The sequence below is a fragment of the Ceratotherium simum genome, chromosome 11 (genome assembly GCF_057802395.1).
Source record: "Ceratotherium simum simum isolate JZ-2026a chromosome 11, ASM5780239v1, whole genome shotgun sequence".
NCBI lineage: Eukaryota > Metazoa > Chordata > Mammalia > Perissodactyla > Rhinocerotidae > Ceratotherium > Ceratotherium simum.
This window is the reverse complement of record NC_141910.1, coordinates 44,918,979-44,931,204: the sequence shown is the minus strand read 5'-3', so window position 1 is coordinate 44,931,204 and position 12,226 is coordinate 44,918,979. Positions and strand designations below refer to the sequence as shown.

General features: G+C 40.7%; 2 protein-coding genes across 7 annotated transcripts in view; one reads left to right on the top strand and one right to left on the bottom strand.

The window, feature by feature from the left end:
- HEATR5B (HEAT repeat containing 5B) overlaps window positions 1-1,368 on the bottom strand; it is a 102,177-nt gene extending 100,809 nt beyond the window's left edge. For 4 of the 5 annotated variants that reach the window (XM_004418142.3, XM_087436894.1, XM_087436895.1 and 1 more), the window contains exons 1-2: window positions 1,302-1,368; window positions 321-468 (exon numbers count right to left, since the gene is read on the bottom strand). In XM_004418142.3, the coding sequence (XP_004418199.1) occupies window positions 321-446 (126 nt within the window). In that variant the 5' untranslated portion in view covers window positions 447-468; window positions 1,302-1,368. Of the gene's footprint in view, window positions 1-320; window positions 469-824; window positions 951-1,301 lie in introns of those variants that run through there. The other variant, XM_087436893.1, reaches the window with a different exon arrangement.
- A 66-nt stretch (window positions 1,369-1,434) lies between these two features.
- Window positions 1,435-10,571, top strand: GPATCH11 (G-patch domain containing 11). 2 transcript variants are annotated; one of them, XM_014781114.2, is made up of 9 exons: window positions 1,435-1,541; window positions 4,519-4,590; window positions 5,143-5,369; window positions 6,438-6,479; window positions 7,127-7,247; window positions 7,378-7,468; window positions 8,570-8,686; window positions 9,616-9,697; window positions 10,404-10,571. In XM_014781114.2, the coding sequence occupies exons 2-9, from the start codon at window positions 4,544-4,546 to the stop codon at window positions 10,457-10,459; spliced, it is 783 nt and encodes a 260-aa protein (XP_014636600.2). In that variant the 5' UTR covers window positions 1,435-1,541; window positions 4,519-4,543; the 3' UTR covers window positions 10,460-10,571. The 2 variants fall into 2 exon arrangements, with proteins under 2 accessions (XP_014636600.2, XP_004418198.1); XM_004418141.3 differs by having other exon boundaries at window positions 1,472-1,604.
- Window positions 10,572-12,226: the final 1,655 nt, after the last annotated feature.

Genomic DNA, 12,226 nt, shown 5'->3' with positions numbered 1-12,226 from the left:
CTAAACAGCACTGAGGGACCACCTGAAGTTGGGGATAGTAAATTTAAAGTGACAGCAGTCACATAATCATGTTTTTCTCCAGTCACATTCAACTGTCCAGGTAGAGGCATGAAGCAGGCAACAAGCTGAATTTAAATGAGGTTTGGGTTTTGCCACAGACTAGAAAAAGGACAGACAAGAAATTCCTATTACAGTGCAATATTCTCAAGTTCCATAAACGACCCACGACCTTTCTGAAACATAATGCGTTTTCTTACAAATGACAAACACATAATACTCTTTATTATGTTAACCCAACTGGAAAAAAAGCAATACCATACCTTGTTGGCAGCAACCAAGACTTTATCAAGAAATCGCAGCCATTCAAAGATAAAAACTGGTCTCTTTGCTTCAGTGATTTGAGCCAAAGCTTCTTCATTTAGCAATAAACTGTGGGCTAACTCCATTACTGAGGTTTTAAATTCACACCTTAAATAAATTAAAAAATACTTGTAAGGATGCAACCTTGTAATGAATGCAACCACTAAGAAATGAAAAGCAAGGCTTTACTTCTCTTTTCATTTGAAGGAAACATCCAACTTCTTTGAGGCAAAGCCTGAGAACTTTAATTTTAAAGGACAAGGGTACAAACAAAAACAAAAGCAAATGCTTGGTGAGGAAGAACAAATAATGGGGTGAGAAGAAAATATTTTAAAGTAAGTACTGCAAATAAGACATTATTCCAGGACAAATATGCCTAGCAAAACACATCATTAACCCATTCCATAAATGGGAAAACTGAAGCACCGAGGTCAAACACCGGCCGGGCCTGACAACCGATCCACCTTTTTTCTCGTCCACTGCTCGGTGCACAGCATCCCTACCCCTCCCCTGCTGCACTGGACCCAGGAGGACGTCGGCATAAAGATCCCACACGGTAAGTCTCCACGAGTCTTCCTACGGGGATGGGGTGGGGGCGGCCAGGTCTCCGCGGGCGAAGCTTCAGAGACAACCCCGGGCGGTCCGGGGATGCAGCCGGCAGAGGCCGCGCGCCGCGGGTCTGCGTCAACCCGGCTACTCCGAGGACGGCAGCGCGGCACCGGGCCTGGGGGAAATGCAACGGGCCGCCGCAGGCCTCGACGGGGTCGCTCGGGCTGTCAACTCCTGGAGGCGGCAGCTCGGAACCGAGCCCGCGCTTGAAAAGGGAAAATGTGCACTACGAACTCGATTTTCCTCCCCAGCCTTCTGAAAATGCACGGGGGGAGAGGCGTGTGTGTGCGTGTCAACTTCCACGCTCTGGCTGCGGATGGGGACGGCCTCACCTCCTAGTCTGGCAGGGGCCGATCAGCTAGGCTCCGGGGCCAGAGGCAGCCACCGAGGGACCCGGATGCCCCGCCTCCCGCACTCTTGACAGCAGGAAACTAGGGCAGAGCGCGTGCGCGGATGGCGGTCTCGCGCAAGCGCACTCACCACGTCCTCCTCGCCCCTCCTGCCGCTGGTTTCCAATTGATTCTGCAACAAGGAAACTCAGGTGGGAGCGGAGGCCCAGAAGTTCTGCGCAGGTTAGTGGGCGCATGCGCAGCGCGCGCTGTCGCGAGCTCGCCCGGGGCGAGTAGAACTGCCAGGTAAGGGGCTGGAGGCACCCGGTGGAATGATAAAGGGCGGTGATCTGTGCCTTGGCTCTAACTACCCCATCACACCGTCACCCACGTTCCCACCTGTGGGTGGTCGCTTCTGTGGCACGCTTACAGCGGGAGAGACGCGAGAGGGAAGGGATCGACGGTCCCTGAGGGGAGTGTTTGGGACTGAGGCGTTTCTTGTCACCTTTCTGCTGTACATCCAGTTGCTTAGCCCATTTCTCCACTGGGATGTATGATGAGACTCTCAGTATGTCTGAAGCAGCACTCTGTTGCCACCTCTCCGCCCGCTTTCTGCCAAAAAACCCAACCAAAACCCAAAACAAACTTGCTGCACTCTACTCTCAAATACTGGTAACTCCATTCTTCCAGGTATTCAGACCAAAAGCCTTGGAGTAATCCTTGACATCGATATTTCACACACCACCTCCAATGCATCAGCAAATCTTGTTAGCTCTACCTTCAAAACATACCCAGAATCTCCCCACTTCTCACCACTTCCACTGCTGTCGCTGTGGTCCGAGCCACCGTCATCTCTGCCTGGATTATCGCCTTGTGAAGTTTACCCTTACGCTTGATGAGAATGGATAATGCTAAAGTATATGGTACCCATAAAAAGGGAGCTTTAAAAAGGACCTGTAACCCCCATTCACATCTGCTTAGCACTTTAGAACTAAATGGATCCCTTAAAGATAATCTAATTCTGAGGCCGGCTGGGAAGCGTAGTGGTTAATTTCTTGGGCTCCACTTTGGTGGCCCAGGGTTCACTGCTGGGATCCCAGGCACAGACCTACACACTGTTCATCAAGCCATGCTGTAGCAATGTCCCACATACAAAAAATAGAGGAAGACTGGCACAAATGTTAGCTCAGGGACAATCTTCCTCACCAAATAATAATCCAATCCTATTTCTCCAGCTAAAAAGTGGAACTAATTATTCCTACCTTATAGAGTTGTTAATGATGATTAAATGGGATAAAAATGTGTGCTGTACTGGGTAGGTGCTAAACCATTACGTGTTTAACAATACTGTTATTAGAAATGAAGAATCTGAAGTTTAGAGACAGTGAGTGAATTACCACAAATGCTGTGTATAATCTTACACTTTTTAAACTTATTATAACAAAAAGAAAAATAGGCAAAACTAAACTGTAATATTTAAGGATGATGAAACTGTAAAGAAAAGGAAGGAAGTAATTGGAAGGTGCAATTGGGTAGGGGTCAAAGAGGGCTCCAGGGTAGCTGACAAGGGTGATGATGTTGGTGATGGTTTGTATTATCTTTTGCTGTATAACACATTATCCCAAAATTTTAAAGTTCGAAATAACTGTAATCATTTATTATCTCACAGTTTCTGTGGGTCAGGAATTTATTAGTGGTTTAGCTTAGCTTGAACTCTCTTAAGAAGATGTAGTGAAGCTGCCAGCCCAGGCTGAGCCATCTGAAGGCTTGACTGGGGCTCGAGGGTCCATTTCCAAGGTGGCTCCCTCCCATGGCTCCCAAGTTTGTGCTGGTTTTCGACAGGAGGCCTGAGTTCCTCCCATGTGGACCTCTCCATAGAGCTGCTTAAGTGTCTTACTCTGTGATAGCTGACTTTCTTCAGAGTGAGGAATCTAACTTCAAAGTTAGAATGATCTAAGAGCTGTAGTGTCTTTTATGACCGAGAAGTCACACCCCATCATTTCCACAACATCCTGTTGGTTACACGGGTCAATGCTGTTCACTGTGGGACATTTCATATACACAAAGTTTGAGATGCACTTTTCTGGATAATTATTTTATCCTGTTAAGGGCCAATGATTACATAATTTTAACTATTTTAGATGGAAACTCTCCTCAAAATCTTTCCAAGTAAGTGAGATGTTAACTATATCAAGTTGCAAATGAGCAGCTTGAACATAAAGTGCTGTAGAGAGAGGCCTGGAGCATTCCGGACAGGTTTTGCTGAAGCAGGATAGCCTAGGCCTCAGAGGAAGGAAATGTCTGTGGTATGTACAGAGGGCAATGAGAAGCCCATGTGGCTTGAATAATGAATCCTAGAGGAGAGTCGGGTCAGATTATGAAGCTCTCTCCTGCTACAGTGCTAAAGTGACTGGTCCTCCACTGCCTACAGGGTAAAGTTGAATGAAGGATTTGAAAAAGGCAAGTAACATGATCTGACTTAAGTTTTTAAAAAACCATTCTGGGGGGCTGCCCCGGTGGCTTAGTGGTTAGGTTCGTGCACTCAGCTTTGGTGGCCTGGGGTTCGCAGGTGTGGATCCTGGGTGCGGACCTATGCACCACTTATCAAGCCATGCTGTGGCAGGCGTCCCACATATGAAAAAGAGGAGGATGGGCACGGATGTTAGCCCAGGGCCAATCTTCCTCAGCAAAAAGAGGAGGATTGGCAACAGGTGTTAGCTCAGGGCTAATCTTCCTCACTAAATAAATAAATAAATAAATAAATAAATAAATAAATAAATAAATAAAAAACCCCTCTGGAGAGGCTATAGAGGATAGATTGGAAGAGGAGAGGCCAAAGGCAACGAGAGCAGTTAGGAAGCTATGGTAATAGTTCAGGTGAGAAAGAAATACCTGAACTAAAGCAGTGGTCAAATAGGAAAAAATGCCTGTGAGGGATATTATAGAGTAAGAATTAATGTGGTTTATAAGAGGTCTGGAATAGGGAGATAGTAGTGACATTAATTTGGAAATATAGGAGATGAAGGAGGTTTGGAGTGGAAGAGAATGAGTTGTTGGGATTGTTGAGTTTGAGAGTGCCACAGAGACAGATGTCAAGAGGGCACTGGAATATGTAGTAGAGCTCTAGAGAAAGGTCGTGGCTGGGGATACAGAAAGGTTTACTTCCATTTCAGTAGGCTAAAAAAATAAGAATTGTAACTTTATCCTATTTGGTTTTTAGATACTATTGCCATAGGAAGTTGAACATGGCAGAAGAAGAGGACTATATGTCTGACTCCTTCATTAATGTCCAGTAAGTAAATGTTTACACCTCATGTAATGATATGTATAAGACATGAATGTAGACTCTTAAGCAATGATATTGATTTTAAATGTGAGGTTGGAAAGTTAGTCTTATTGCTTTACGGACACACCTTCTACATGTCCATACAAAGATACTAGGAGCTTCTTCTTCCCTTTTAATGCTAAGCATTTTACTTCTGCCCTTCATCCTTTTTATTCCCTCTTCCAAGGAACTGTACTCTTTTCGTTTATTTCATCTTATTGTCTCTTCTAGCTAACATTCAGCTTTGCTGTTTATTGTTGCCAACTTCCTAGAAAGATTAGTCTGAACTTAATGTTTCTAATTTCTACTCTATACTTTCTGTAGTTTCCTACAATCTGGCACCAGCCTTCATCATTTTTCCTAAAACAGCCATTCTCCGAGGTCACTGACTATGTTCCATTATCCATGATGACAAAGGTGATCATAGAAGAAGTACTGAAATATTGTGTCAAGTGAGTAGCAAAGTTATGAGAAAACTTCATGTACTCGTCTAAAATAACTTTTTCCCTTACTCTTCAGAGAAGATATCAGACCAGGATTGCCAATGCTGAGGCAAATCCGAGAAGCCCGTCGAAAAGAAGAAAAGCAACAGGAAGCTAATTTGAAAAATAGGCAGAAGAGTTTAAAAGAAGAAGAACAAGAAAGACGTGATATTGGGTTGAAGAATGCACTAGGCAGTGAAAACAAAGGGTTTGCTTTGCTCCAAAAGATGGGATATAAAAGTGGTCAGGCCCTTGGCAAGAGTGGTAAGTCACATCTGGAAATAAACAGCTGTTCCTAACCACCGAATGGTGATGTATTGATGAGTACCAGGGATGACTCTTTAATCTTTATCCATCTGCACAGAAATTAAAACAACTTAAGTTTCTTAGTCTCTGATGTACTAGCAAGCTTTATAGAGAACTTTCATCTTCCCACATCCATTTTAGACAACCATGTGCTGTTAAGAGCTGCTTATCAGCCCAGCTTAGCCTTGAAGGCACTAACAAGTGGGATGGATGAGGCTTATAATGGAGGCAGCAGCTAAGAATGGTGACAAGTGAAGGGTTGAGAAGTACAATGGTCAAAGGACAGCGAAGCAACATTGAAGATGATGTCAGCACTCTGCCCTGCTTGCTCTGGACCTGTGGCAGCTGCCCGAGTGACCACCTAGTTGGAGAAGCTCACTTCTCACCTCTCTTTTTAGGAAGTGAGACTGTTTATCAAGATGTAAAGGGGGGCTGGCCCCGTGGTGTAGCGGTGAAGTGCGCATGCTCCGCTGCTGGCGGCCTGGGTTCGGATCCCGGGTGCGCACGGATGCACTGCTTGTCAGGCCATGCTGTGGCCGCGTCACATATAAAGTAGAGGAAGATGGGCACGGATGTTAGCCCAGGGCCGGTCTTCCTCAGCAAAAAGAGGAGGATTGGCATGGATGTTAGCTCAGAGCTGATCTTCCTCACCAAGAAAAAAAAAAAAGATGTAAAGGCCGTATATTTATAGTAGTTTCTATAAGCTGTTTTTCTTTTCTTCTCTCCTTTATTGTAATTTCTTTGAACTTCACTTAGCAAGGCTGTCACCCTCTTGGACGTATAATATCAGTGTTTAAAACTCTACCTTCAGGTAGCATAAGAGTCTGTGGGTCAGCCTTATTGAGGACTCCGTATTTGAAGGCAAGGGAGGTCGTTGTTTATAGAGTATTGATGTTCAGATTTCAGTTTTGAATATCATTAAAACTGGAGAGAGTATGTATAGAACATTGTAAAGTTGCATGCTATGCTCACCTGTAGTTTGAGGAAGAATTTCTGAAGTAGTTTGTGTTTTACTCTCTTTTTTAGGAGATGGTATTGTTGAACCAATTCCTCTCAATGTCAAAGCAGGTATGTAATTATTTTTGAGTGTATTTACTAGTGATAATAACTTACACTTAAATCTAGCACATATATTTGCTTAATAAATACCTTTTTATGGTGGTAATGTTACAGTTCTTATCATGGGAATCCCTGAGTAAAATGTTTGTTAGTCAAATTTCTAAACCTTTTAAACTAAAAATAAAAATGAGTTTTAGTGAGTATAAAATAAAATTTAAATCATAAAATATGGGGAAAAATTATTGTAATTGTTAAAAACACAAAGTTATTTTTGTCCATTGAAATGTCCTAAAAGTATTCTGAGACAGTTTTATCCATTAATGTTTTTCTTAATACTTTGGATGAATTCAAGAGAAAAATATATATGTTTTATTTGTTCATCATATTTATATAAAAGTATAAGAGTTGATACTGTTTTCCTGATTTAAAAAAAATGTATGGTATTACTATCTTATTAGATCAGAAAAATGATCTTTGTAAAATCAAATTGTGTGTTTGGGCTTAAAAAAAAGTCTCTAGTGTTTTTTCCTGTCATTCTTGTCAAATGATTTTGAGGGATTTTACTCAAATTAGAATTGCATTTAATTTGTAAATATTTCAATTGTCATGTTTTGAAGTATAAGTGAGTTTCTCATCATAGTTGTCTGTCTGAACAGGGAAAAGTGGCCTCGGGCATGAGGCATTATTAAAACGGAAAGCAGAGGAGAAATTAGAAAGCTACAGAAGAAAGATTCACATGAAAAACCAAGCTGAAGCAAAAGCCGCAGAACAGTTTAGGTAAAACTTTGTGTTGGAGCTGCTTTTGGCGTCATCTCTTCGTAATTGTGGTATGTCTTCTGGTAGTTAGGCGTATAAAAGGGATAAAGAGAGTATAGACCTTTAGTCTACAATTTTTTCTTTCAATTAGAATGCGACTTAAAAATAAGCAAGATGAAGTGAAGCTAGAAGGAGATCTTAGAAGAAGCCAGCGAGCCTGTCAACAGTTGGATACTCAGAAGGCAAGCCTTTTACCTGTTTTCAGTTTGGTAAAGTGTTTTGGCACCCAGTATGATTTGACATGTATTGATTTAAAAAAAAAAACTAGTATGTCTAGTCTTCTACTCATTAAAGCTTTCATTTAACATGCACTGCTGATCTGTGATAATCGATACTCACAATGACTTGTTCACTGCAGGAACCTGAATAGTCTGAATTATCCAGTAAGGGTTAAATAACATTTTTACATTTAATTGGTCTCTGCTTATTTGAATATTGATTGCTCAGAGCTAGTATATTTGGATATTCTGTTCACCAGAATATTTGATTAACCAGAGTAGCCTCTTTTCAGTCCATATTCAGTACTTCAGGTGTCTCTAACTAGTAAAATCATAGTAGAATACTATTTCACTTGAATGTTTTTTAAAATTCTATTATTGCTTTTTTTGTGTGTGTGAGGGAGAGTAGCCCTGAGCTAACATCCGTTGCCAATCCTCCTCTTTTTGCTGAGGAAGATTGGCCCTGGGCTAACATCCGTGCCCATCTTCCTCTACTTTATATGGGATACTACCACAGCATGGCTTGACAGGCAGTGCGTTGGTCCGCGCCTGGGATCCGAACCTGCGAACCCTGGGCTGCCGAAGCGGAGCACGCGAACTTAACCACTATGTGCCAGGCCAGCCCCCATCATTGTTTTTTTATTTTTTATTTTGATGGTTCAAGTACCATGAAATTAAAATGACTTCATTTAAAGTCCCAAAAATGTTTGTAAAATCTCCCTCATATGTAAATAGATTGCTGGAAGCAATCTTTCACTTTTCTCTATTTTCATAGCACTTAATTTTGAATGTATGTCATGACTCTCAAGATTTCCTAGATTATATGTATTATTTTATAACCATTAAGCTATTTATACCCATGGCTTATTTTCCCTACCAGACTGCCAGCAGCTTGGAGACAATGTTCTAATTGGGTTTTGCATCCCCATAGATCATAGTACGGTGCTTTCCTCTTGAAAGAGCACTCAGTAAATAATTGAAAGAATGAATTCATGTTGGTGTGAACATACTTGTGATAGTCTTATGTTTAGCTGTGTTTAATTGGGAATAATTCTACATTTTCAGAATATTCAAGTTCCCAGGGAGGTATGGTACTGGTTGAGGCTTGAAGAGGAGACTGAAGAAGAGGAAGAGGAAGAAAAAGAACAAGATGAAGATGAATATACGAGTGAAGATTTAAGTGTATGTTTTGGCACGAGTTCCTTGAGCACGGTGTCTCAGCCTTGGCACCATTAATGTTTTGAACTGGGTAACTGTTTGTTGTGGGTGCTGTTCTGTGCATTGTGAGATATCTAGCAGCATCTCTGGCCTCCACCCACCAGATGCTAGTTTCACTTCCCCCTTGTGACAACCAAAAATGTCTCCAGACATTGAAAATGTCCCCTGAGGGAAAAATCACCCCTAGTTGAGAACCACTGCTTATAGGTTTATTTTATTAAGCCCAAATCAAAGCTTCATATAATTTTTCCCTGTGGCTTCAGTTTACCCTCTCACCTCAGCTTCAGTTTGGATGATGGATTAGCTGCAGATGTAAATTACTTTAATTTCTACCTTGTTTCCTGTTAAACTTCTGGAAATGATTCTAATGCGTACCTCTCTCCTCTACCCATAAATAAAGCAAAAAAACATAATTCAAAGGAAGTGGAGATTATTCAAGAAAGGAACACACATTTCTATGGTTACTTGTATGTAAGAATTTTGTAGGAAACATTTACAATTTGAAAAACCTCTGTTCCACTGAACTGGGTGACCATTGATGAGAACTTTAATGGCAGAGGGAGGCAATGTTCACCCTCATCCCATCTGGGGGAGGTAGGTTCTTTGAAAGTAGAAAGGGTCTTTAAAGGATGCTGATTATAAGAGAGCCAACCAAAATCTGTTTTCTAAATGTTAACAAGTGGTCTCTGTTGTTTCTGGCAGACTTGTGAACATATCAGGGTGGCTGGTAAACTAGGCATGTTCTAATATATTCCGCCCTTGGCATCTCTCCTAACTGGTTGAGAGTATAGCAAAGATTTACAGCCCTGGGCTAATTTAGCCTGATCCAAGAGACAAGAAAACCAAGATTCTGTTCAATGTGAACTATTAATGTGCTTGTGTCCCATATCTAGGTACTGGAAAAATTACAGATATTGACAAATTATTTAAGAGAAGAACATCTGTATTGTATTTGGTGTGGAACAGCCTATGAAGGTAAGAAGATACTTTATACTCTAAAAATATTGAATACAAACGCTCTTTGATTTTTAAATTTTGATTTTTTTGTAAAAGTCACATTTCCCAAGAACAATGGAAATTCCTTATTCCATCCAAATGGCAAGCATGATTAATGTCTTAAAGAAATAGTGGATATAGAAATAATTGAGGCCTTATTAAAGGTGTTTTTAACTTTTCAGAAACTGAATGCATAGAAGGGAATTTTTTAGTCTTCTATTTCAAAAGAATTTTTTAATCACTTGAGAACAATGAATTTTTTCATGCTTTATTTTTAGATTTTTTTCCTCAGCTACAGATACTTGAAAGATATGTTAAATTTTTAGAACTAATTATTATGTAGTGAACCATAAACCTGAACCATAAAAATCAGAATGTTGAAATCTACTCCCTTTTTTTTTATTATAGGGAAAGAAATGGTTTAAAATTTGCCAAATGTCTTATAGAACCAGAGGCTTTCCCTTTTAACACATTTGCCCAAGCTGGCTTTACTAAGTTGAATTGAAGGACTTTGTACTTGAGAGTGAAGAATTTTTGATTATTACTGTTTTTATCTTTTTCTGGTTTGTTTAGCAGAGTAAGTAGCAAACACAGATACAAAATACGTGTTAGGTTGAAATAATTTTCTAGAATAGTTTACTATACAAGTTGTATTAATCTTTTATTTTCCTCACATATATTACAGATAAAGAAGACCTGTCTTCAAATTGCCCAGGACCAACTTCTGCAGATCACGACTAAGATTATTCTCAATAAAGTAGAAACTTGGAAAATGTTATTGTTTCCTAAAGATAGACAATTGAGCAGTTGGAATTCTCAAGTTTTTGATGTCAGTAAAGAAAGAGGCCCTTTATATGTTTTGTTCTTTTTGTACTTTGGAAATACTTTGTACTTTAGAATATAATTGTTCACTGACTTCAGAAAAATAACAGAAGGCTATTTCAGAACACAAGTATTATATACATGGGCAATTACAATTTATGACTCCATTGTGATGCTTATGGGGTTTAAGGACATTAACAGGTCACTCTCTTATTCCCCTCTTCACTTCAGAACAAAGTGAGAAATAAGACATGGGAGTCAGAGAGAGATCAAACTGTCGGCTTTATTATTGATGAAGCTGAAATAGAGAGCAAGGTTGACGTGTTCTCCAATCAGTCTCCCTAATATATCTCCCTGGTTGGAGAGAACTGCAGACCCTTGCCTTGCAGGGACAGAGCCCATCTTTGCATTCTGAGACCAGGTAGCTCTCAAGGTAGAGAACCCACCAGAGACTGGGCCACGCATGCTCAGTTCCTTCTCTCAAAATCACTCATGAGATAAGACACCTCTCTGTTGAGAGGCAATGAATGAGAGTTCACAGAGCTGCTCTCCACACTTCTCTCTCCCAAGGAGCAAGAAGAAGTCCCCTTCCCTCCATGCAAGCATGAGGAGGATGAGAAAAGTATTCCCCTCAGTAAGACTGATGTCAGGGGCAATGTTCCATTAACACTACTTAATTCTAATCAGTTTTAGAATCAAAAGCAATTATACTTCCGGTGAACCAGTGAGTTTTCATGGCAATGTGTATATCCATTGTAAGTGATCTATTGCACATTTTGGCTAAATAAACTTAAGAATTGGGAGCAACCTTAAATATCGGGTGATCCAACTAGTTACTGAATTTGGGAGCCCCTTGACAACATTCCCAGCAGGTGGTAATCCACAGAGAGCTCACTGCCTTAAGATGGGTAGCACTAAGTGATTTTTAAAGTTATTTTTCTGTCTTAAGCTGAAATCTGCTTCCCTGTAATTTAACCAAATACAGCTAAGGACATAATGTGGCACACCTCTAAAGAGCTCCACTCAAGGTTGGGCATCAAAATCATGAACTTTTATTTTTTTAATTTTTTTTAATTTTTATTTTTGCTGAGGAAGATTCACCCTGAGCTAACATCTGTGCCAGTCTTCCTCTATTTTGTATGTGGGTTGCTGCCACAGCATGACTGACAAGTGGTGTAGATCTGTGCCCAGGATCCAAACCCTCGAACCCAGGCCGTCGAAGTGGAGCATGCCGAATTAAACCACTATGCCATGGGCCGGCCCCAATCGTGAACTTTTTTTAAAGTTCACAAGCTCAGGTGCCTCCCTAGTGATTTTGATAAGCACCTGTGGATGAGAACTAGTGCTGTAGGTTAAATGTAGAGCACTACTGTTCTTTAGATGGAGTTGTGACCCCACCTGTACAATTTTACAGCTCATCCTTCATAAGCATTGAGCAAGAGATCAACTTCTCCCTTTTATTAGAAGCAGCATACACAAGAACACAGCAAAACCTAACCTACATGTGCACAAATTAAGATAATCAGTAATACAATTTGTATAGCCTCTGACCTAATATGACCTAATTCACTTGTTCTCAAGTTTAACTTGGGGAGCTGTAAAAAATGATAATATAAAGGTCCCACACGGAGAGATTCTGATGTAATTGGTCACTGTGGCCTGTGCATCACTACCCTTGATTCTAAG